This window comes from Patagioenas fasciata, chromosome 2, assembly GCF_037038585.1.
Source record: "Patagioenas fasciata isolate bPatFas1 chromosome 2, bPatFas1.hap1, whole genome shotgun sequence".
NCBI classification, from domain to species: domain Eukaryota; kingdom Metazoa; phylum Chordata; class Aves; order Columbiformes; family Columbidae; genus Patagioenas; species Patagioenas fasciata.
The window spans coordinates 142,680,842-142,708,027 of record NC_092521.1 but is presented as its reverse complement, the minus strand read 5'-3'; the positions used below and the strand labels follow the sequence as shown (position 1 = coordinate 142,708,027).

Here is a 27,186-nt window from a genome sequence, read left to right as displayed (position 1 = left end):
CAGATGACCTCTTCCCCTTCCACCTTGGTCATTCCATCCCTTAGACACGGCTTCAAGGGAAAGACTCAGAAGCCTTCCACACTTCAGTGAAAGGCAGAAGGGGAAGAAGGACAGAAAGAAACAAGAAAAAACCCAAACGGGGAATACAAATATTCTTTTGCTCAGCCAAGACTAACCTCCAGCAACCGAACCAAGGGCAAATCTGTACGCTGATTCTGCAATCTGGATGAGAACAGGCCGAGACAAATCGCCTGGAGCTTTCTGTCGAGGCAGGATTTAAAACAAAAAGAAAAACAATAATCAGAACATCATATTTCACGAAAGAACATCTCATGATCAGAGAGATAAAAGTATAAATATACGTAGAGAAAACCCTACAATACACTGAGGATTTTGGTTTCAATTATTGTTTCTTTTCCACTGATTTCTAAGTGCCATATAATGTAGCCTCTTCAGAGTGGAACAGCAAATAAAAGAAAGACTGATACTACAACAAAAATATACAACTCCAAAATCAATGATCCAAATGTGCATACGAAGACACACATATTGCATTCTAAGTAATTAATTTTCTACAGCTAAAAGCAACTCCAGTTTGGAATTTCTTTCTACTGCCTCCAAACCCAGGTATACCTATTATTTCTTAGGCTATCAAAACAAGTACGCAAGCGTTGTTCATACGTATTAGCCAAAGGAAAATAAGGTGTCATGAAGCACCCCCACAATTTCATTTTGCTCACAGTCTATGAGTGCTAGATCCAACCCCATGAAAAATAAACTTCAGAATTAAAATTGCCAACTAACAAAAGAATTATGAAAACAGATGTTCTGCAGGGGTGTTAGGTCTTCCATACTTGCCACCACTTTTTGTAATCCTTTTTTTTAGCACACTACAAGTAAAATGACAAAATAAAAATATGGGTGTATTTCTTCCTGTTAATGTGTTCAGATGTTAGCTAATATTCAAATGTAGCTGGAGTTGGCCAGAAAATAAATTGAAAGTATCAATGTAGCTGAAAACCTTTTCAGTCTCAGCACCAAGTATCTGACATTAAAAAGAACTGGATGGAAAAATGAAAAGGAAGGACACATATGCAGAAGAAACGGTAAGATTTAAGCAGGCTTGTATGTCCTACCCTCTTAAAACGACATAAAGCATACAAGCAAAGATAGTGGCCCCAAAGCAAAAACTGAAGAAGCTGCTATTTTCACCACTGCATTTTTGGCTACATTTTACTGCCACCTATTGTAACTCACGTTATTTGATATTCAGTCCAGAGCAAATGCTTTTAACTCCTTTAGGAGTCTTCTAGGAATAGATGGTGAGCTTTTGGGAGCCAACTCGTTTGAATTCATCCCAGCACAGTCAACATTTAGTCACTGCTCAAGCAAACAGAAAACCACCACCCTAGATACTGTCCTGGGGCGGCGGTGGGGGTGTTCACATGGCGGGGAAGGAGAAAGAGAAGCAAAGCAGACGCATGTGTACACACACACACATAGGCCTGGCTTATGGCCTGTTAGTCCTAAAAATGTAGCCTGCATCAACCCATTGTGGTCAAACTGGCGTCTCCGCACAGACCCGGAGCAGGAAAAAAAACCCAACAAAAAGCCCTTAGACTCACAAGACACAAAGTTAAGACTGCCTTAAAATAGAGACAGAGAAAGAGAGAAACAGAAACAGAGGGTTACAGAAACTTGTGTAAATAAAAATGTAAGATATGCTAAAATAATATTAAATCAACAGGTTTGACATTTAAGGAACATTCCTATTTCTTTTTGTCTCAAACACAAAATAGTCAATTTTCTTTTATATCATTGAAAGCCAATTCCTTTAGTTTTTGGAAATGCAGAGAATATTAATGCTTTTACTGAAACTGTGATGGTACACTAAATATATTCTCTCCTATTTTGATATTCAGCAGAGCATAAGGCAAAGGAAAGAGAATACTCTGAAGCTGGGAACACACACGTGTGTTCAGAACAAGAGCTGCCATTTAATAGGCTAGATGCTGAATTTACCATCCATGTTTGAAGCAGGAAGTCTTATTTCCTCATTAAAAAGAATAGAGAGCAACAGAATCACAAAACATAAACACCTTAATTAGGTATACACCTAATATTTACCGAGTGGTTGGATGAAACTCATATACATTTCATCTTTCCAAAGTAAATTACATTTAACCTGTCAAAATGCAGCCCAAGAGAAAGGGGCACAGAGATGGACAGGACATGACACAGGTTAAAAATAAGCTCTAACAAGAAGGTACTCCTCACAGGTATTACAGAACACAAAAGTAACCTAGCTGACAACACAGAATGAGGTTGGCTTTCTATCTACCTGGCACTGGAAACAGATAATAGCATTATACTGGCTTCTGTTCTTACCTGCCTCTGAGCCTCGGCCAGGTTGTAGGGCAAGGTCCCCTCTTCCAGAGGAGCGATTCTCTCAATATCAGCTAACGTCATGCGCCTGAGGAAATTAATTCAGCTGAGCATTTGCTTAGAGATGGCATTTCAGGTCACAAGTAGCTACCTGCATGTGACCACTGCACTACACTCTCCTGTTCCCCAACACCACCTCCCACTCCTTCCAAGGAGAGAGTAGGAAAGGAAAGAGAGGAGGACAGATAATTCTCCACTTACCCCCGGGGTTCATATAGATCTGCTAACTGAAATAAGATGTCAACTTCCATGGGTGTAACCTGACCAAATTTCTGAGCTGCCAGAACAAACTCCTCTGCAACAGAATAAAAATACAGAAAAGAAAAACTAATCAAACCAGAATAAATAATCCAGAGCACCCCAGAACTGCTTTGTATTTTAGTACTAAGTAGAAGATGCTGGTGGGGGAGGGAGAAGGAGAATAAAAGTGACCCACCACAAAAGTGTTCCCACCACTACATAAACATATGCTTTAAATGGTCTGTCCTTCATGCAAGTAAGCACAACTCTCTGGTTTTAAAGTTAAGCGCTATCAGCAGGATTTAGGATATTTGACATACGGTATCAATCAGCTGCAGGTCAGAGGGAAAAAATAAAATAGAAAGCAAATAGAAAAAAAACCCAGGAGTCAAGAGATGTGGAACTTTTCATGCATAGTCCCAGTAGGCCACGTTAATGAAACTCTGGCATTGCACGGGGAATTCTCTATAAAAGTGGTTAGATATAGCAGATAACATCTTGTTCCAAGCTTGTAGATCAGCTTACTGTGCTGCCAATACAAGTTTATGGAATTCTTCAACTACCCTTGAAGGTCACTTTAATAGGCTGCCAATTTGGCAGGAGCCCTAGGAAGTTTTTTAAACTTTTAAATATCTTTACATACTTTCCTCACCCTGCCCCCACCACCAGTTTACTAGGACTTTTTTCTCATCGAAACAAAATGAAAAACCTGGAGGGTGGACTCCAACAGGAGTGTACAGAACTCAGTGAGGTACCAGGGGACGATAACGAGGGAGAATTTCTCCTCCTCCCATTGATTTAAAAGCATACAGATGAGCTCCTTCCCCCCACCCGCCCCAACCAAACGCCCAAGGAGACTTCCAGACTGCAAACATTTCTACCAACCCTTAGTGACTTCCACATCTTTTCTGTTTCCAGCCAGAGTACTGTAGATCTTTCTAATGAGCTCCATGTTGTTAAGGAGAGAATTAAATCCATTAAAATAGGAAAAGCTGACCTGATGGGAAGTGGTACCTCCAGCAGCCTAGAGTAGAGACAGTAAAAGAAGAAAAGAGAAAGGAGACTGTTACAGGACTGTGAAAAATCTTGAAATAGAGGTTTTCAAATAATGTTATTTTACAAGAGCGACAGTAGCACAGGGTTGCTTTAAAAACAAAACAAAACAAAGCAAAACAAAAAAACCTCCAAAATAAAGAAATCTATGAAAGATTCTTATGTTACTGAAACTAATCATGACCAGAATGTAAAACTCTCCCCACCCTACAAACCTAAACAGATACATATGCAGGATTATAACAACATAACCAGTAGTAATTTAAAAAGTTCAAGTTTCAGTACTGCTTCAGTTGGAAATGTTTCATAAGTTGGTTTATTTCTAGTAATGAGGAAATCTACTTCTACATGTAAAGTATATTACTCTACAGAAAATTTCAACAAAATCAAAACATATTCTGAAAAGGTCAACTGAAACATTTACATTCACAGGCATTTCAAGTCATGGAAAACCAGCAGTAAGCTCTCAGGCTTATAGCAGGCACTCAAACAAAATGGGAACAATAAGGTTTGAACAGTTATTCATTCTCTAATGAGAACTGAGTCTAAACCTTTATTTTAAAGTGGTGTTGAGTCTGCACACAGAAAAACTATCATATAAAATCCCTATTTAAAGTGTAAGGTCGGTGATCAAGCAAATTTCTGAAAACAATGCACAAGCTTGCCAAAATTTAATTAACCTTGAGGGAGAATCAAAAATCTTATTCTATGTTTTATGAGAAAGTACATGACCCAGGAAAGCTGATAAGAAGACTGGGGAAAGAATCAAGGAAGGAAGTATCAGATCTCATTGTCAGTCCCCAAATCTTCTGGCTATACATTCGCTGTATGCCTCTTCCAATATTCTGTCCAGAGTTTGCAGTTCTCATCACTTCACACATCTCCCTGGAATTCTCCCTTGAAAGTCAAAGCGGAACACTTCTTTAAACCTGGATACAGCAGGACTCTGGATTACTTGGAAAGTGCTACTACAAGTTCCCAAGATCAGAAACCATAGTCAAAACTGAATGTATCTTTATTTTTTTCTTCAGTAACACTGCAGAACTATAATACTTCATTTGGTTTATGCACTTCAAGCTGAAAAAAGTGTATACTCAAGTGTAACAACTATCCGTTAATATATAATGTCCTTGGGTGATGTTTCAGTTCATACACTGTCCCAGGTATGGACAGTGCCTGGAAAATACACTCAGGAGCTTAGAAATGACATTACAAAGCAAGACCTTTGAGGATGACTTCTTAAGTGGGATTCACTGGCATTTTGACATATTTTACACAGTCTATTATGATGGAATGACTGGAAATAGTCAGGCAAACTCTACTAAGGTCCATCTACCTGCTTTGTTTTTTGTCTCAGGAGACCAAGAACATTGAGGATACATATTTTGCAATAAAGGTTAACTTTCATATGTGTAGATAGTAACCGCTGCAATTAAAAGCACCCATCCATAAGCCAGTCTACATGCTACATATAGTGGTCAAGGTACATCAAAAAGGAATCCCACATCTGTATCCCAAGTCTTTTCCAGTTGGGACACCAGAATTACTCACAGCTACTAGACATTCTTCTACAAACGGAGTCAGCATGTGTGGCCGGATAGTGACCATAATGTCCCTGAAGTCCATAGCTGTGACTCTTCCAGCCTGAGCATTGTCTCTCTGCACAAAAGCTTGTTTTGCATGTTCCAACTGTATCTCCTGAAAACACATGGGAAAAAAAAAAAAGAGTTAGGTTCAAAATCATCACCTTAATTATCAGATTTTATATAATTCAACCCTACAAGACATCTCCTACTTAACAAAAAACCATTACATGTAATCTAATTTTAATTGGATATTGTATGCGTAGCATTCAGCCTTTTCTGTCAGTGGCATATATAGTATCTACCATCATTCAGCTCAATATCTAGGAAAACCACCATGATTTCTCTGCTGTCTGGACATTAGGTCATGCAATTCATTTAACAGAAATGGAGGGCACGTATCAACACACCAGTGCAGGTAATCTCCCACTCATGAACATTAAAGTGTTCCATGATGTTTATTATCCAGTTTATTGCGTGCGTCACAGCAGGTCAGACTACTTTTTGTAAAAGTGTTTGTTAGTCCTTGAACGAGGACGATGCAATCATCAGAGATTTCCATGTAGACACCCGCTAATCTTTAAAGCATTCCCTCAAAAAGCATCCTCATTTAAAACATAGTTATTTGTCTACAAAAGACACCAGCAGTTTAATTTAGAACTCTGTGTATTGTGACTGATTAGAGATCAGATCTCAATATTTCAGCAGTAGTAACAGGCAAAGATCAATCACAAGCATTATCTGATGCAACCAGCTGATAATCTCATTTTGTGATTCAAATGTACCCCTGAGAGAAGAAGGGAGAAAAAAGGCATTTAGTCTCTCAAAAAGGTATGTTTTTCTACTGTGAACTTCACCCTTTCTTCCTAAATTACTGTTAGACTTTCTTATTTTTCTATTTTTCATTTAAAAGGAACAACCCTGCACAGACAGTAACTTGATAATACATACGAACTTCTTGTTCAGTACTACACGTTTGTCAAAACCAGAAATATCTTTTGGTGATGTAGTTAAGACTTCCCAATCTATATTTCTTTGCTGAACGGAGAAAAACAAATAATTGCCATGCCACCCCTTTAAATCTCACGGCTTGTAAAAACATAACTGGAAATACAGTGCTTAGTCAGAATCAGTTATTCAGAAAATGGAATCAAAGTATGTCAGCAATACTAAGCAAGTCTTGCAGTGGACCATGACACTACCTTATTGTTTCCATTATATCTGCAAATATATGCCTTAAAAGTCTTATTTAGCAAAGATTCAGGCTATTCAAGAATCACCAGTACGATGTGTTCACGGTGAATATGATCTCTGGTAAGTTTACATGGATCTCACAGCAGCATTCAAGGGAATGAAGTGAGTGTAGGATGACACCTGCCAGAGGTCACCAGCCCCATCCTTCCGCTCATGCATGCTGCCACTCAAATCATGCTTCTCTTTTCATTTCAGCCTCCTGACCTCTCCAACTTTAGTCCTAATTTCTAATTAAAAGACTGTACCCTGACCTGCAAGGTATGATGAAAACCTCCTAAATATATCAGGCAGAAGGATGAAAGGGGCTGGGGGAAAAGGACTGATCAATATTCCATGACTACGTTTCACTCACAGAATTATTCAGAAATTTCCGCTTTTGATGAGAAACACTCATGGGGGTTATAATTTGAAGTGTTACAATTTCAGTTCTGTCACGTTTCTTTTACATTACAGCCCCCTATGTGGAGGTGTTACAATTCAGCAATAATATTCACTCTGGCTGGATGCTGCCATGTAAGCTCTTGCTTCACTCCAATTGTGACTATAATTTCAACAGAAATTTGGAAGCAGGCAATTTTGGGAGGTTTATGGTGGGAGGAGCACAAGAACACAAAAAAATTTTGCCAGCTTGAGGCAGGCAGCTACTCGGGAAGCAAAGAGCTCTGAAGAGGAGTTGAGTATAATAACTCTTGTATTCCTAAATACTCACTACCTGGTAGGTGGAAACATCTGAACAAACGAAGAAAAATATTTGTTATTAAGTGGCAGCATCACTAAAGAAAAAATAAATTGAATTCAGCAGAAGGATTCCATGGGAAACTGTGCACGTTGCTTTCTTCTCCTTCTCTCATTCAGTCTGTTTGAACCACTGAAGCTGCTGGCAGTGTTGTACTGGCAGAATGCAGCACACAAATGCAGTAAAAAGCCTGAACATCACTTGCAGAAGTTCAGTCTGTCACCACCTGTGTACACCCATCGATGAGTTTGACGGCCCATATACCATCAGTGGGACCTTGACTGACGGTGATATCTCAGCCACAGATGCAAAGCGGGGCTCGTGTTCCAGAGTGACTCATTAAGTGAATGCTTCTTGTCATCACCCAGCTAATTGCAAAAAGGTTGTTAGTATTATACCACAGTTGAGTGCAAGCAAAAACATCCCATGCACTCCGTCCTAATGTGATTCCTTTCAATGTTCTTGGCACACGTGGAACCCACTAGAAAGAAGAGTTATCTCACTTGGCTACACACATGGTCAAGGACACCATGCTGTCATTTGCCCATACTTTTGTTGGCTAGGAAAGGGCCACTTAGCTGTAGATAGACAGTAAGACAAAATTCTGAAAAGGATGATGTCAGTCTTCTGGAGCTCCCTGTTCACACCTCCTCCTTAGCTCAGAAATGAAATGGTTTAAGCACACTGCAAATAGACAAAGAAGACTCATCCCACCTTCTCAGAAAGGTAAGGTCTTTTTAGGTTATGGTTATTTTGAGCTGTGCTACTCATTTTCCAGTTGCACTGAGCAGAAAACAGTACAGGGACCATGAGCCACGGAACATTCCCAAACCATGACCATGGCAGCAGCACGGGATACAAGAACGTGCAAAGAATTACATGGTAACACAGTCTCAAAACTAAATTTCACCTATAAAGTCTGTCACAAAAAAAACCCAAAACAACAAAACAGACGTCACTTCTCTAATCCATGTACATTGCCTAACAATGTAATAAACTCCTTAAAAAGTTTAACTCAAAAGAAAGGCTATGTATTCCCTCAGTCCTCAACCCTGAAAGCTGAGACATCTCACAGCTTGACTACATTTCAAAATGAGGCTCAGTAGCTACTACCAATTTATGAGGGAAATCTTTATGAGATGTTCATAAAATCACCTATGCTGTGTATATGTGGCTAATATAAAAAAAATGCCACCCTAAAAATACACTGAAAGCCAATAAAGTTGTAGTGTTTAGAGATGCTATCTGACTTGCAATAATTTCTATTGTTTCACCTATTTCAGTCCAATACTGTTTATCTAGACAGATTAAGGTTTAAAGAATTACAATCCTCATTACTTTGCAATACAAATTACACATCCTAAAGAACCTTCTCTGACTAGACTGTCTGTAAACTTAGATATACTTAGGAAACAAGCTTCTCTGTTGATGCTGGAAGTCCAGAATTCTCCCAGGTAGCATAAGACTTTGTGAAAACTTAATTTGCACATCACGGCAGGCATGCTGGCACCAGAATTTTCATGAAGTTATTTCCTATCTGGGGATTTTACCTCAGCTTTCACTTACAGCTCATCAAAAGCTTCTTTACTTTCCACTTTGATAGAAATTTATGTTTGTGTTCCACTCCGACGAATCTACAAGTCATCAGATACAGCACAATCCCTTCCATTCGAGTAGATCCTGGGGTTCAATTATAAAGAGTGCTACTTCATCAACTAGTATGCTGGGTACAAATAAATTCCCAGACAACGTGGAAATGGATTTAGCAGGCCCACATTTAAGCATATATTAAAATTCACCCTGCAGAATAGGTTTTGCATCCTGAGAAAGGGGCCAGTGTTGCTCTTCATGAAGCAGACTTGCCACTTAAGTGGTGATGGAACACAACCATATCCAAACAGACATAGATGTGACGGATATGTAGTGGAGACACAGAAGTTAATTTCAAGCTAGCAAAATGAGAAGTAGGGTAAAACAACACACCTTGAGCTCTGGGTTGATGCAAATAGATTATTAACTGTATTAGAGCCAAGTAGTTCAGAGGCTATACTTTCGGGCATCTCTGTTACTTGAGACAAAAAAAAGTGCTGGCAGGATATAAATATTCAGAATCCCATAAAAACTCTTCTTATTTAAAGCCAGAAGAAATCCATCTTGTGCACGGCTAAAATATATAGTTATTTCCCATGTACCTTCAGCTTTGCCAGAAGTGATGATTAGCCCAAATGCTGCGACAGATAATGAATATGTAACAATTTTATGTGGCATAACAGGACTCAACATGAATGAATTTGAGTCTAGCTGGATTATTTCATTAAAAGTTGCAAATTGCATTGTACTTACAAAGCAGTACCTGAAGCGCCTTACAGAACCATCTGGCCCATGTTAAGTGCAATGTGAAGAACATTCACACATCAGGAATGCAGAAAAGGTAATTTGGTATCCACTGTGCTCTCCTGCTGTCTAAGGTCCAAAGTCAAGACATCAGACCAAGGAGACTGACTCATGCACAGGCAGAATGTCAGAAGGAAAGGCCGAGTGCAAAGGGTTACAGAGCTTAAAGCGAGATCTCTATGCCTGTGAAGATTAACTCTCCAGTTTGTGCTGAGAGTCTGAGCCCAAAATTTGGTATCTATAATGCAATGCTGCAATGCAAGAATCAGCAAGGAAACTTAAGTAGTTCTAAGATTTACAGTTCTAGAAAGTGGGTAAAACGATGTACCACATTATTGTGACTGACTGAACATCCTAACAGACTGTACTGATAGCGGACAACTTCAGCAGAGTCTTAGGACAACTAATTTATTTCAAAGCCCTTCCTGCCTTCACCAGTGCTGAGAGCATCTTCATGAGCAGCCTCAGAACTTCTCCTGAAGGCATCTCACTTCTCTAGAGGACACCCAGAATCATCATCCTTATTCTCCACGTGTATGCTCTTCCTCCTTCTTTCTGTGCTACATGGATCATCATCAAAAGGGCTGTTTGGCTCATGGGGACCACTGACTCTGCACTAGCTACTCTAACTAGCTAAGATTTCCTTTTGCAGTAGAGGCAGTTAAAAAAAAAATGAGGTAGGGGCAAGACACATCAAACCCAAATACAATTCTCTGCAGAATGTGATCCCATCCAAGAAAAGTCTTTTTAGACAAGGAAAGAGGAACACCCTTCCATGGGATGACAAAGTCTAGTAGTTAGGATTCATCTCCAAAGTTAGAAAGCTCCTGTTTCTGCTCTTGCTTTTCCCAATTCAAAGAAAAAATACAAAATAAACAAAAGACACAAAGAACGAACTCAAATCTTTCGAATAGCCAGCCGTGAGGTTAGGAGCTCTTTTCGGCTTGTAGCTCTATCTCTCTGTTTCCCTCCCTGCTCTGTGCCTTTTATTTGGTAAATACGTGTAATTTTTTTCATTCTGGGTTTTTCTTAGGTTTTCCTCTAAACAAACAGATGCCAGAGGCAAACATGACCAGTACTCTGTTAAGACTGTGATTTTGATCCACAGAAATCAGGATACATGAACACGGGAACATGTGGCCAGAGACCTCTTTTCCTAATCAAGTAACACATTTGCTTCTTTATCCAAAAGAGGTTCTAGTTCACTATTCTGTCACAAAACCGGTCTATGTCTCAGCTACTTAGGAGTTACAACAGTCAATACAAAACCTAAGGGAATGCGATTTAATCATATGATATCTGACGTCCTCTTCATACAAAGTTAATTAGGCTCTGTTCTACGAAGTCAATTTGAAACATTTGTCTCAATAGCATTATCTTAATTATTCCTCATCAAAATGATACCACCTCCTACTGTGAACTAACATACTTGTGTAAACAAGAAAAAAAGAAACCTTGCAGTCTTGAAGCAGGTTCCCATTTTAAAACTCTCTAGTGTAAATACTAATACAGGCATTAAGTATTCAGAAGGAATACAAATAAGAAACTCACGTGTTTTACTGCTTCAAGTATCATTTCTCCTGCTGAAGACTATTTTTAACAATACTGATGAAATGCAGATAATCTGTTTATTTTTTTATTACCACAAGGTTTTGTTTTCTATAACAAAGTACCCTAAAGTGTGAATAGCCAAGAATTCCTTGCAAAAGAAATACTGTATTTTATTCTCTATATACCACATCTCCCTGAAATACTCTTAATTCAAAAAAGGTCAAAAATAAATAATTGTGTGGAAAGGGCTTTGCAGCAAAATAACACCTTTATTGGATCTCAGCACTGTATGAAATACAGATTTGGTAAACATGATGTTTACAGACAGTATTTCTTCTTAATACCAGTTGGGCAACTGGGTCCAAAATGTTCAATACTGTTATTTGCCATTCTTGAACTCATTTGATTTAAATATACAGGAGATTTTAAGACACTGAGGTCTAGGCTTTTGATTTCATGTCTCTGTCTACACAATAGTGTATAAAAAAAGATCACCTTCCATTTTCTGCACAGAGATGCCAAAAACAGAAGAAAAAACAAACAAAAAAACACAGCTAGTCTGAATCAGCAATTTTTCCACAAGCATATCCTATTTATCAACACACTATTAATGTCCAGCACTCTAACTGTAAAAGCCTACACTCTGTTTCTCTTGCAGACACTTGGATCCTTGCATTCTTCTTATTAATCTTGACAAACTGTATTGCATTAGACCCACCAGTAAAAACTGGGTGAACTCCGCATATGTTAGGTGTCTTTTTCTATCCTTTCCAAAATGCAGCTGTACGAACTCTGAATTCCAGTTAAAAGGAATGTGCTGATGAATTGTGGTCTGGCCAAAAACTTGCTTAGCATCCTCTGGAAAGAAAAGAAAAAAAAGATCATTTAATAATAAAATAACAATAGATACAAGTATATATTAACACAAGTAAAACCAAATATGATATTTTCTAACAGGAAGTCAATACTGTTCATACAAATGAGTAACATACAGTAAAGCAAATTCCATTTTCTTTTGTTTACCAAAATCAAATTAAACGAAAAGTTTTGAACACCCTCACAAATACAATCTCTGAATAATCTCTTTATTTCTGAAGTTTTATACTCACAACATTTGATTAGAAGAGACTCAACTAGATATTTCAAGTTTCAAAGTCAAACAAGAAAAGATCAAAATTAAAAGACATTTATAAAAAGATAGCTAAACAATTTTCAGCATAATCTTTTCAAGCTGCTAACAACGAAAGCTTCATGTCAGTGTAATTCAGGCTTTTGTATTATTCCCAGAGTTCTCCACATCAAACAAATCAACTACAAAAATACCAGTATTTCAAGATCCGCTTTTCTGTAGTTACGTTCCAGGAGCAGTGATGGACAGGGCAGGGCAAGGGGGCCATGCTAGGCAGGGACACAAACTTATCACCATCTCTAGCACTCAGCAGACTTTAACCCTAGACCTCTGCTACAAGGAGGAGCACAGTGTGACAAGTTTGTTTGATCACTCCTAAAGGGAAGCTTCATAGTTCAGTTCAGCTTTGTGGTCGTAACTGGGCAATGGTGTATTAGAGGTCTGGCAGACTTTTTGGTAATAATACGTGGCATTTTTGGTGAAGAAACAACTATTTGAAACACACCAAGTTGTACAATCAGTAATAAGGATGACACATTGCTGGAACAGGACTGCACATATTTTAACTAATGGGAACAGCAACAAGATGTGAGGAAGTACTTGTCTCACACCACAGCGCCCACTCTAGTGTGACAGTCTGTCTCAGCCAAAAATACAGGGCAAAAACACCTTCTGAAGACAAGCTCAAGGCCAGAGGTTCCCAGCTGCTATATACCTTCCTAATTGCTGTACGACTCATCCAGCAACGCCAGCCAAGAGCCAGTTCTTGTCTCCTGCTGGTTCCTGCAGGCACCCAGAGCTGGTTCCCAGGAGACATTCCCCACCCCTAGGCAGGGCCAGGAGCTGGTCTCCTGCTCCCTTCACCTTTGTGGAAGAAAGACCAGGAGCCCAAACCCAGAGCTCCTGCCTGTCTACCAGTAGCAGAGCTGGAAGCCAGTTCCCAAGCGTGGCTGGTGCCTGGGGGCAGGGAAATCAGCCCAGCTTTGTGCCTGCCTGTGTGCAGAACAAGATGGGAGCCACCTGGCTGGAGCCAGCCTCTGCCTGCGGGGCAGGCCCGGGAGCCGCCTTCCAGCTCACACCAGCGCCACAAGAAACGGTGGGAGCCGACTCCTTGGAGCCGTGAAGTCCCATCTCCTGCGCAGGTTGGGTTCTGGCTTCTGGTTCAGGCCATGCCAGCAAGGCACGGCGGCTCTACTGGCCCGGGGATACCCAGCCAGGGTGAAATTCCCACTTTCAGGCAAGGAAGCAGGAAAAGAGAGAGTAGGGGGGGGTGGCCAAGAGCCAGGAAGATGTCAGGAAGTGCCAGAGTGAATGAAGGATAAAGAAATGAGAAAAAATGGCCCCAAGGGGGTGAAAGGGACAGGTGTCCTGCCACACAGACTCAAAAGCTGGTGTCACCGACAAGGACGTCTTGTTCTAAAGCATGGGGGCTGTTCATATTCTGAGATTCACGGGAAGAGCACAGATAATGCAGTGAACCTCCTCCCATCCCTCAACACAGTCAGTAGCTTCATCTTTAAAAACACAGCACCCACTGATCCCAGGGAATCAGTGGTGAAAGAAAAAGTTGGATTTAACTTATAAACAGAAAGACTGATCCCAGTTAACCTCAAATTCTTAAAATTCAGAACTTCAAGCCCTAACATCCCATGAGAATTTTCTTCAAGCAATGTCAGACAGTGGCCCCATGACAGCATTGTTCATTCATGCCTTCAAGCTCCACCACAGCCGGCCTAGATGTTGTTCGCCAGCATTATCCAGGAGAAAAATTCTACTCTCAGGGCAACAGGAAGGAAAGTCAGTTAGTTCAGGGTGAGGTCCTGTCCCTCTATTCAATGTCTTTTACTTAGGATGCTTCCTACTGACACAGCTTGAGGTACCTTGCCACATGTCATTGAAGATCACCTCTCTAAAGTTCCTGCTTTCTGCCAGACTTCCTTCCCACCCTCTGAGAAGGGAACCAGCATGAAGAAGACAGACTACATTGTCCACAAACAAGATGAAAAGAAGGTTGTTTCTCCCTGGTAGTGACCACTCTGCTTTTATGGAGGGATTAAGATATCCCCAGAACAGCTCTGGTACCTGTCTCTTGCACAGAAATCAGATGCTCATTCTCTTCCTCCTTCTCTCCCATCCCACCTCCTGCACTTCCTCAGGGCAAGACCCTGATATTGTTTGGATGAGATTAGGAACAAGTCACTGTTTACCAAAAGCTCTGTTTGGTTGGACTCCAGATTTGCCTTTCTCAGAGAAAAAATTGTGCTTTCTCACTGGATACAAGATAAGAGCTGGGAAAATCTTAGCTAGTATAAAAGCAGTCTCAAATTCCTTTTGATGAGGCCAGGGTCCTCGTGATCTTTACTTCAACTTGTTAACACGAAAGTTACAAAGTGTCCTCTGATTATGCCACTGTAATTTTATTTTAATTAGTTATCACACATTAGCTATCTTGACAGAACAATGCATCAGCTATCTTGAGGGAACAATGCATCTTGCTCCCCCAACTCTGTGCCTTGTGAACCCTCTTTAGTTGTTGCCCAAAAGAAAAATTCCAGCTCAAGAAAATTAAACATCAGCAAGCAAAAACAATGGCAATTTCAGAGTAAATACAATTCTTAATTATTGGCGTTACAAATGCAAAAGGAACTCACAGCAATGGAACTTAAAACAAGTCAGCTAAGAATATAATAAAGTATATATCCAGGGCATTTGCTTTGCCTTTTCTATTTTAGAGATTAAAGGCTACACACGTGCCTCAGGAGTTCATATAAGTACGGAACAGCCCAAGCAGGAGATGTACACTTAATTTTTGCTATGACTTGGAAAATACAGACTATCACATTTGTGTAGGTATTTAGTACAATAGCAAGAGAATTCCCTACACTACTTGATCTTTTCAAAATCATACTGCATATTGATGTCAATATGTCTTAGCAACTAATACCAGGTGCCTTTCTGACCGACTACAGGCTGGATTACAGCATGTGGGTAGCTGGATGGGAGACTGCCCGCTGTGCTTCTGCTAACTCCTCAATGGCACCAGACATAGTATCCCATCTGCCACTGCCTTCTCACACATACCCTGTACTGGCCTTTCACAACTATCTGTGGTTCACAAACTTCTATACACACTCATTGGACAGAGTTTTTCCTCTTTTCTTGCTAGTTTCATCACCCATTCAGCTACAACAATGTCACTGACTCAAGTCTTGGCTGTAGTCAGATTGCCCAAGTCAGACATTAAAGACCGTTCGTGCTCCATGAACAATTCTGAGTGTTTCAGCCTGTGATTTAACCATCAACATGTATCCAATTACATACTAGAACTCACTCCAAGTTATTGTTCAGTCCTAACAGTATCATCTCCTAATCATCTAAGTCCAGTATTAAACAAAAAAATGCACAATTTTAAAACATAGTTTCACCTCAAACCTGCAGGTGAAGTTCCATGGTTATCCACACGTTGCTGAACTAAACACAGTGAAGAGCAGCAATGTCCTTCAGTAGCCTGGAGGTACTTTGTTTCGTTTTGATCTTTTTATTTAAAAGAACTTGTTTCACAGAGTCACAGAATCATTTGTGATGGAAATGACAATTGGGTGTCATCTGGTACAACCATCTGTCAAAGCAGGTCCAACCAGCTCAGGTTGCTCAGGTCCATGTCCAGTTGGGGTTTGAGTATTTCTAACAATGTAGATTCCACAACTTCTCTGGGCAACTGTGATTTGATCCTAAACCAATATTTAATCAAAATACCTGATAAACTGAAGCTTCTGAATCCCTATTAAAACACTGTTTATTTGTTTTAGTTTTAAAACGTCAAAATGTCAATGCTCCACCTTCTGGAGCTGTAAGAGCACAAGATCTAAAACCAGCAAAAGACAGAACCATTTCTGTGTTTGTTTTGTTTGAACCAGAGCAGTTGGAAAGCAAAACGAACAACAGGTTAAAGGAGAAGATTTTAAACATTCATTTTTAGAAATCCATGCTGTCATCTGGGTCAATCTTTAAAAAAATTAAACTTTTAAATTCAATTTTGAAACAAATTGCAAAGTTCTATTATAAATGTTTTTCCTCATGCTGCCTCTAAGAAAACAATACAATAGATACCTCACCATTTGCTTCTGATCACTGTACAAAAAAGATACTCTATTTTCCCTCCAGGTGAACTGCCTGTTGGTATATAATGGTGGTTTTTTGTCCTTGGGGTCCTGGGGACTTTCTTTCCCAGTCTATGTCTATGTTTAAATGCTTACTGTACAAACAAGTATGCTGCATTCACATTTCCATACTGTGATTAAAAATTTTAACTAGAAATAAAGAGGGGTTTGGAATAATCACATACCCTCATGACACAGTAAAGACCACTGGATTCCCCAAGTAAAAATTGTCTATTTGGATATTTGTAATTTTAAAAGGAGCAAACTGAAAGTCATTATCCAACTATATTTTACATTTAAGAAAATAACTCAGAAATCCTCTACTCATTAATCAAGTTTATTGGGAGAACTAGTTGCCTATGACATCTTGCCACTTGACAGAACAAGCTACCAAAATCTTTACAAGCTACAGCATATAAACAGCTGACGTATTAAATCTGAAATTCTTTCAAACTATTTATTTGCACAACTACCTAAATGTTTCGTGCGGCACCATCATTCAGTCCAATGAAGCAATTACAATCTCAATGCACAGCTAGAAAAAATTTCATGATCATCTACGAAAATACCATTCCCCTTACAAAATAGCTGCAACATTTCTGAGGAAAAGCTGTCACAGTTGGCTTTATTTTATTTAAGTTATATACTACATACATTTTATATACGACGTATGTTATACCGTTATGCACTCAAGCAATTCGTGCATGGTATAGAAAATCTGTACCAAAACCCTGGGCTGTGATAAAAAATGAGATTTACCCTGATGACAATGGCAATAGCAACTTCTGTAAAGAACACAGGCTAGCTTCTGCAAAGAGGCAAACAAAAGACAAATTTGAAAAGACATGAACTATCATAAGTTAACAAGAGTTCCACATGCACCAGCAACCTTTTTAAACCCTTCTGGCAGTAACTGCTGCTATCTTCATCACACTTAAGGCCCTGAAGAGGAACATAATGAGCATTATAGCTACAACTTGGATTAAATTAAGCAAAATCAATGCTAAGACTGCGGAATAGCTATTTTAGTATAAAGAGATAAGGTCTTTTAAACCTGAATATGCAAATCCCTGTCATTTGGCTCAGACAAAAGGTGATACCTTTATAAAATCATGTTTTGTTAATGGTTAAGCACTTCTGTTCATGCTTTCGGAAACAGTTTCCTTTAAATGGCTGTAAGAAAAAAGTTCATTTTTTTAAAAGCCATTTTAAATAAATCCTACACAGAAGAAAAGGCAAAAAAGGAATTCCGATTGGTCAAATTAAACTATCAGTAAGAGTAGCTGTTTCACTACTGTGACTAGGAAACCCCAGCACCTTGCGAATGTGCAAGCAAGACCTGACCTAGAGCTCAGTGGAGATGAGAGTAGGATGATTTCCACAATCTTTGTGATGGGCCCTCACTGACAATTTGAAACAACTCTACATTTTTCCATAATCTTCATGACCCTGTGTGCATCATCAGGTTCTGCAACCTCTTCCCCCACCCCACCCATGAGCATGGGGATTGGGGTCCATGCAAAGAGCTACAGGAGAAAGAACTGGGAGAAGCCTCATCTCAGGTCCTTGCTCCTCCTTGTCTGAGTCACCCTGCAGGGTTTGGTGACTCTGACCCTTTGGCTTGGCTTCCCAGCCTGACTTTGGACCTGTCTCATCCCTGTGGACTTCTCTGGCATTCACTGGACTCTCAGCTGACCCTGGTCACTGTCACCAGACCTGCTCTGCTACCCTTGCTTGGGCAGCGTGGGACTGCAGCCCTTGCTGGGTGGACTCTGCCCAAGCCCCTGGCCTCCAGCACCCTCACTCAGCTGCAGGCTCACCTGTCTGGCAAAGCCACTGGCCCGTGCTGCTCTTGGCCATGGGAAAAGCACAAAGAACTTGTGCAGCAGGCACATGTACATATATATGCATATATACATACATATATATATATATACATGTCAAAAATACCCGAGAAATAAAATCTTGTTTTACTGGAATTGTTCAGGTTTATCCAAGGTTTGAGTTGGCACTTTTCTGTCTGGGTTTTTGTTTTGTTTTCTTGGTTTTTTTATTTACTGTTATGAACTTCAGATACACAGCTGGCTACAGTTTATTTCCATCCTTTCATGGGCTGGCACTAGGACTGTTCTATAATGGTGATTTTTATTTTGGAAAATATATGTCCACATCACGTCTTCTCAGGGTAGTACAACAGCGTGGCTTGGTTGTCCACTTATTCCCATTCACCCAGAAGAGGTACAACGCTCTGGGAGTACAAGCACTACAATTGCCTTCTTGATCTCCTTGCTGCTTCGTCAAGAAAATGTGTTTAAATACTTGTCATGCTGTAAATTAAATAATGCGTTGGAATAGCTCGATTACCAAGGACCACAAAGGAAAGGTACTCATCCCTTCAACTCGCCTCAGCAAAGCAAGAAGAGCAGGAAGGGCTGTCACAACCACCTTCTTGCACAGGTTAGAAGCCCTGAAATACTACATTTAGGTTGCATTTTCACTACTGCTTAATTCCTTGCAAAACATGGACCACGACCTATTCTGCATTCCGAATAAAAAAACAGGTTCTTTCCTTCTTAAAATGTTACCAGGAAGGTGTCTGGGAGAACACTCGAACTGAAGATGGCACAGTAGAATCGGCACATGTCATTTGAAGATAATGGGATTGTATTACATGACTCAAGAAGGGGGGGTCACTTGAAAAAAGACAGCAGCTCAGGTCAGTGCAATTTATCTGCACTCTATTATGTGGTAGCACCACTGTTTTAAAACAGTTTAATGCAAAAGACTGCAAAACCGTTCATTTGTGCACCCAACTCATCTAGATTTGGCTCATTTTCACCTGCGGCTGAACATATAGACTTGGATATAAACACCTAAAAAGAACCCTGAATTCACTTCTTTTGATACTTTTGCGTGCATGTGCATATGTAAGTGGTAGCTTATTTTTTTAATAGCACAAGTTACTCCAAATTCAGAGAAAATCCCTAAAGACAAAATTAAACTCAAGTAATAAAAATGGTAATTTTAACCAATTTAGCTATGTTGAGCTAGCCCAGCTGTGCACTAGTGCTAACTGTAATGGACAATCAGGGGTTTCTGCTGCTTGTGTGTAAGCAAAGCTGTCGTATGAAATTCAATGCCCCCATTTCCACGTGAGTAACGGAAATCATCATCTGGACTAATTTCTCTTATCCTTATCACAGAGATGTTAAAAATACAGAACTTTCAGGATCCAGACTGACTCAACACCTTTCTTTACGCTGTTAGGGTCTGACTTCGCTGTAGTCGCCCAGGAATACAGATTTACTTCCGAATTCACATAATAGTTCCCTGCAGCAGTTTAATATACCAACTAAAGTGATAAAAGCAAACTGTTGGCTCAAAGAAATGATCCTTAACTTTACACTTTACTCTCCAATACAAACTTGGGAGCTCTATTTCTTTAACAGCTATTTTGCTCAGATAGATGGTATAAAAAAAAAAAAAATCATTTTCTTGCAAAGCATTAACATACATTTCCCCCACTTAAATACTTCAATTTCAAATGCACCACAAAATGTACTCCCACAACAGTACTGTATTAGTATAAAACTATTTTAGTTCAATTAAAATGTCTAACTATCTACCCCCAAACCTACCTAAACTGTAATTTTCACTTTGAGCACTTCCAATATGTTCTCAGTTTTGTTTTCTTTTATCAGCTTATCAAATCAGGTCCTGCATTCCAAATGTTGGAAAAAAATAGTCATTAACTGCTAGGTAACAGCAGATTTTCCAATTTAGAAAACTAAATTATACACACTCCAAGAGTATGTGTATTTTCCTATCCGAAATTTCATATTAAAATTTGTAATAACAAAACACCTTCCTAGCTATTAGGGTCTGCCGAAGGTTTTACCTTCTAATCTGTAGTGCCAAGACAGCTTGAAAATGGGATGGAGAAAAAAATAAAATAAAAAATCAAGCTTAAAGTGTTATACTGCTGCTGCGACAGTTTAAATATATTCTGGTGTGGAAGCTTCTGGTTTGTCCTCAAATGCTGCCTAGTAATCATGTTAGGCTTTTTTTTTCCAACAGGATATGCAGCTGTATGGAAGATGGCTGACCCTCAGCTTACTGTTAACCAAAGGGTGACCTCACCTAGTTGAAATATACCCTCAAACTGGCTTTTTTCCCACCTGTTCCACTTCCTATTTTTTTCTTTTTAAGTAGCATGAAGTAGCAGCAGAAAGCACAATATTTTAGCCACATGAGCATGTAGTATTCTCGAATTATCCCACCAACTACAAGAGCTCTCTGTTACCTCTGTCTTTTAAAATTCAAGCCATGATAGTCAATCGTGCTAATCTACAGTTACCCTTTCATAAAATGTGGATTTTTGACCCACTGAACTGGAGAAGCTTCTGAACAGTTCTTCTGATCTCTGACAAGATACCATACAGCACATGCATGCCAGTCCGATATTAGTATGCATCTACATTCAACTGTTTGGAAAACACTGCTTATAAAAATCATTTTAAAAGTTCCAAAAATCAGGGTGGCTCTTTTTGTGGTACAAATCTATCATTTGAAGCAGTATAATAAGCTCCAGGTAAATAAAAAATGGATGCCTTTGCAATGGTTTTTCACTTCCAGGTAATGTACCAACATCTGGAGCATATCAGTGGAAAGCAAAACCTTATGATATTTGTTGGGCTGCCCTCATAAAATGAATTGGTTGACGGGCACATCTCAAGGCAGAAAAGAGTCTGTGCTGCACCAGCATGGAGAGAGGGCAGCACCCTCGGAGGCAGCCACAGCAGGACGGAGTCTGCTGGAGTCTCTCCCCAACAGCAGCTGCTTCCCTTCAGGTGGGAACCACCTCCCCTTTGTGGATGGAAGAAGCAACAAAGGTCATATGGCATCTGTTGTACCCAGAGGTGAGATTCAGATTGATGCTGCCAACCAAATGTCTTTCAGATGCACTAAGCAGACTTTTGAGAGCAAACCATAAAGGCCAGTACGAATCATAACAAAAAGTTTCGCATGCATTCTCTTTCAGGAGACAGCACTAGCTACTGAACAAAATTCCTTTGGTTATAATTTCACTGCCTTATCCAAACTTTTCAACAAGGACAATGCAGTCTTCCAGATTATGTTTTCATTAATAAAAACATTATTGCAAGAACATGTTTATGCTCTCATGATTTTTCCCACTCAAAAGTTTGATAATAAGATTCACCCCTCTGCTGAAAATGTTCTCTCTTTTAAATCTTTTTACTTCCTCCCTGCTCTAGTTGTTTGTGCTCTTGCCACTTCTAAAAATGATTAATTCACTTCTTCATGACATATCCATACACTGTCCAGTTCAGGTTGGCCCTGATTTTTAACCGAGGTGCCTGAGCACATCTGGTACCTGTGCTAAACATTGCAAATACCCTCAAAAGCAGGGTCTTTCCAGAAGTACCATCACTTTCAGCAGTTAAGACTCTGGATCTAAGCTTGTCTGCTTTTGTCCTCCTTAGATGTCAGGGGAAACAACATGAAATTATACACAGAATATTACATAATAGGTTTACAGAAAAGGTTTTGGAAATTTTTCCAAGATGCAATCCCTTAAAAATATTTCTACTTCTTGTGTAGCTATTTGTAATTTCAGTTTACTGGCAACAGCCTTACATTTATTTATTTCCTTTCCTGGCCTCCTTAGAAGTGAGCAACAAACTGCCAGAGCCCAAAGACCACAGATTTAGAAAGCACTAGGCCCCAGAAAAAACAAATTTACCCCTTTTGCCCTGAGTGATGATGATGACCTAAAGGTCACTTCCACCAAGATAAACAGCATAACCTAGCTAACTAAAATAAAATACCGTGTTTATTTTTCCACATAAGATAGTCAGGGCTTGGTGACATGACATGCATGGAAAGGCTGATGGTATGGGGTCTTCTCGGCCTGGAGAAGGGCAGGTTGAAGGAGGACCTCACTGTTGTCTGCAACTACTCAACGGGATGGTGAAGAGAAGATGGAGATGCAGAATGGAAGGACAGAAGGCAATAGATGTAAGCTGGAACATGTGCAACTCCAGCTAGGCATCAGAAAATTATTTTTCACTATAACAGTGCTTGAACATTGGTGGATGCTTGCTTATAAGGGATACAGAGTTTCCATCCTCAGAGATATTTAAAACCTTGAATGGATGTTGCCCCCAAAGCAATCCGGTCTTGATGGCCCAGGTCTTGAACCAGACGGCTGCCATAGTCCCTTCTGACCTGAACTGTTTGATGATTCTATGATCATTCTGTGGGTTTTAGTAACGAACAAGAGATATGCTCAGACTACAGCCTGACGTTTGTCAGTAGGTACCTCTGACTAAAAAAAAACAACAAACCAAACCAACCAATCAAACAACAACAACAAAAAAAGACAAACCAAAACATCAAATTTCAGTTCTGGATGACTTAGAAAACTCAGTTGTATTTTCTAAATGAAATGAAATGTAACTGTATAAAAGGGTGGAGCTTCTTGTAATATTTAAAATGACAGATTTACTTTATGACTCAACAGGCTTTGTTTTACTTAAGATGCCTTCATGAAAGTCTGCCTGGCTACATAGTATCTTAGTTAAAAGGAAAAACAAAACAAGAAAAACTTGCCAAGTTGACATATGTCTAGAAATGAAATTCTCTGAAAATAGTATCAAGATGACTTCAAAAATGGTTTTGAAGAAAATAAACATACTAACAAGTCTGCCTTACATCCTCTTTTAATTAAAACTGACCATTATTTGTGCAAAATCCAGTACAAACAACAACAAATATCAGAGACCAAACAAATTTTGCATTTGTAATGTTGCTGCTTGATTATCATATCCAGGCAACTGTCATTTATAAGCCAACAAATGTTTCACTGTGTAGGTGTAAGCTAACACCTCACTAGCTTCAAATAGTTTCTAACCAATTTAAACCAACAACGGAAATTTCACCAAGAAATACTGAATATTGCAATTTATCAAGTGATAAGCTTACAGCCTCAGCAATTTATTCTGGTAGTTCAGATTTAGCTTTTCCTTGCTGGGGTAGTTTAGTAGGTCGAGAGAGGTTCTCCTTCCCCTCTACTCCGCCCTGGTGAGACCACATCTGGAATATTGTGTCCAGTTCTGGACCCCTCAGTTCCAGACCCCTCAGTTCCAGAAGGACAGGGAACTGCTGGAGACAGTCCAGTGCAGGGTGACGAAGATGATCAAGGGAGTGGAGCATCTCCCATATGAGGAAAGGCTGAGGGAGCTGGGGCTCTTGAGCTTGGAGGAGACTTGAGGGGTGACCTCATTAATGTTTATAAATATGTAAAGGGTGAGTGCAACGAGGATGGTGCCAGGCTCTTCTCGGTGACAACCAATGACAGAACAAGAGGTAATGGGTTCAAACTGTAACACAAAAGGTTCCACTTAAATTTGAGAAGAAACTTCTTCTCAGTGAGAGTAACAGAAAACTGGAACAGGCTGCTCAAGGAGGTTGTGGAGTCTCCTACTCTGGAGACATTCAAAACCCGCCTGGATGCCTTCCTGTGTAACCTCATCTGGGTGTTCCTGCTCCGGCAGGGGGATTGGACTAGATGATCTTTCGAGGTCCCTTCTAATCCCTAACACTCTGTGATTCCGTGAGTGCACCATGCTAGGCATCACTACGTCAGGTGTTGTTCAAGAAAAAAAAAAAAAACAAATGGAATTGCAGATGCTGTAAGAAGAGCCAATTTATATCAAGCAATTATAGGGCAAAGTATAAAATAAATAAGCCTCTGTAACAAAAGCAAGAGCCAGCTCACCCAGTCTGAACCTAATCCTTTGGTCAGGAGAGCCATTGTGAGATTCCTGTGATAATTCTTTGCATATTGAAAAAGTATCAGAGTGTTACAAGAAAAACTCTGAAGTTCATCACAATAGCTGTATAGCTATCTAAACCTCTGTTAAGAGCTATGTGCTTTTAGAAAGTTTACAAACGGGTATTCATGCAACCCAAGTATCCGATAAGCAAGCAGGAGTGCTTAGCAAGATGTATCCTTAATTAATGTGTTCATCTAAGAACTGTACTGATATAATTAATAACAGAAGCAGAGCCCCAGAATAGCTGCTGTCTACATGTAAATAAAGTTTTGCTTTGAGACAAAAGCAGAATACGGTGCTCGATTCTACACCTGTTATACTAAACAAGCAACAATTTTGCATTTGGATTTCCCATTCCCTTCACATTTTTGCTGAGTTTGGGGGGTTTTGGCTTGCTGCTTCTTTTTTTTTTTAAATTAAAAGACTGTCTTGTTTTACAGCATACTCATATTTCTCAGAACAGCACAGCATCCATTTTGAAACAGCTTCAGTTTGAATTAGAGGACCTTAAAAAAACAAAATCAAAACAAACAAATGAAAAAACACAAATAAACCACACTATATCACAGCTACATTTCATTAAGTACGAGAGCAATAATTTCTGTCTGGTGGGAAATTCTACTTTAAAACAGATCAGAATGAAAATCTTCAAAGCCAGGTTCGGCACTGGTTGGCAATGCAGACAGAGGCAATCACATTTCTTTTTGTCCCTCTGCTTTCTCTGTGAGCAAAACCAAAATGGACAACACTTACTTTACCTTTCACTAGGGCTGTGAGAACCGACACTAGAAAAGGCAAGTTCCAGTCCCTGCATATCACCACTGCATTATTCACAGCTCAGAACTGTTAGATTTCATCATTTCTCATCATTTATCCATCCAAAATTAGACACGGAGGTTAAGACGACCTAGTTTTTAAACACTGACGTTTTTACCCAACCATCTTGCCTTTTTTTAAGCAACGCCATCTAGTAAAGTATTTCAAAGGGCTCTGCTTCTTTAATGAGGCATTAAAATACAGTCATACGACAAAAAAGCAACTCTACTAAGTCTCTTAAACCCCTGGACTTACATTATCAGCTTTTATGTGCCTGTCAACACTCAACAGTAAGAAGCAATGGTTTGCTCTTTGCCTCGAATTTAAAAGCCAGCTAAACTTCCTCCCACTTTCCTGCTGAGAGCTTTAACTCCTTGCGAACTGTCAAAGCTTTTACACTTCAGCAGCAGATAAATCTACTACACGATGCAACAGCCAGGTGTAATCTCAGTCAGCCACTGGCGACTAATTTACTAGTGGCCATTCCATTCCCCTTGAAAAGCAATAAACTAGAAATACTTCCCACATCCACCCCCCCACATACACACACTGCTTGTGGATCAGCCCTTTTAAATAGATGCTAGCTCTGTCAAAGAACCAGGTACAGTTAACTTCTAACCTGAAAGAAATTAAACATTTTAAATTGTCAACATATTGCTAAAATACAAAGGCATTTCCAACCCACAAGTAAGAGTGCAACATTTTTCAAGAAAAGTACAAAGTATTAAATACTGGAACTTCTTTACCCAGAACATTTCTCTAGATATCCACAGCCTGGATGCGGCATTAAAGCTCATTGATGAAAAGCCCATTATTAATTTGTTTACAAAGATGCCAAGCTAAGTGTACCTGTGAAAGAATAAAATTTGGATGATTTACTTAGTAGAAAACGCGAAGCTCACAGCTGGGAAGCCCTATATTCTGTTCAGTATAAGCTAAAATATTTAGACCATTATCTCAGTATATGGAAAAACAATGACCGCACAGATAAGCCATGCTGTTTCTTTACAACGAGTTACAGACTTATAATGGGATCCTTGAGATACTACACTTAACAGCAGTATAGTGAAAAATGATCCTTTCCCTTTTCTTCTGTTCCTTTCACACTGTAATTCCACAGTATACAAAACCCCTATTTAAGTCTCCTAACCTTGATAAGGACTTGATCCCACTTTCATTCAAGTCAATGGAAAAAGATCTCATAATTAACCTCAAAGACGCATGACTGGGGCACTGAGTGGCAAAGTTACAGGATAGTATTGTAATAATTCATTTGTGAAAGTATTAGGGGTTTTTTTCATAATAGGGGGAAAAAAAGCTTTTTTTCTTATGACAGAAAATAGAAACTAGCTTTGTCTAAAGGTCAACTGTTTCTGCTGAGAAAGCACAACACTGAGACAGCTCTCACATCCTCCCCACTCCAGGCGTTTGCTGGGGTGGTAGGCACGATGTACTATAAAGAAGTTACAAATGCATTTATGCTTTCAAAGCGGGAGAGGAAGGAATTAAAATAACTATCTGAGGTTCTGCCAATGTTGGCATGTCTCCTCTTTCAAATACCTTAAACACAGCTTGGCATAGGAGTTCCTCTCATCACTAGAAGGACTTCAATGGACCTGAAATGCCAAACTAATCCCTTGACTCACTGTGCTAAACCCCAAGGGAAGCATTTGCCAACAGGAAAAGAAAGAACAAGAATGCCAAGAGTTAAAAAGTTAAGTTGGACTGATTCAGCACTCAGATCAAACAATTACAGTTCTTCCGAGATTATTAACGAGCGCTCCAAGCAACCAGGGGCTCTGACGCAGACAAGAGCCTGCACATCAGAGGCATTCCAGGAACCCCAGTTTGTTGGTGCTGGAAGAAAACCTCTGCAAAATACGTGTGCCCTCCTGATTTAAAAGCATGCTGTCTCTCGTTGCCTCTCTTTCTATACACATGCACGAGACCGTTAGGTACACAATAC

At 39.6% G+C, this 27,186-nt stretch overlaps 1 protein-coding gene across 2 annotated transcripts in view; it reads right to left on the bottom strand.

Moving 5' to 3' along the window:
* SLC25A13 (solute carrier family 25 member 13) overlaps positions 1-27,186 on the bottom strand; it is a 100,945-nt gene that overhangs the window by 37,330 nt on the left and 36,429 nt on the right. For both annotated transcript variants that reach the window (XM_065832432.2, XM_065832431.2), the window contains 6 exons: positions 11,975-12,114; positions 5,290-5,436; positions 3,571-3,709; positions 2,647-2,740; positions 2,389-2,473; positions 177-261 (listed from right to left, as the gene is read on the bottom strand). In XM_065832432.2, the coding sequence (XP_065688504.1) occupies positions 177-261; positions 2,389-2,473; positions 2,647-2,740; positions 3,571-3,709; positions 5,290-5,436; positions 11,975-12,114 (690 nt within the window). The remainder of the gene's footprint in view (positions 1-176; positions 262-2,388; positions 2,474-2,646; positions 2,741-3,570; positions 3,710-5,289; positions 5,437-11,974; positions 12,115-27,186) is intronic.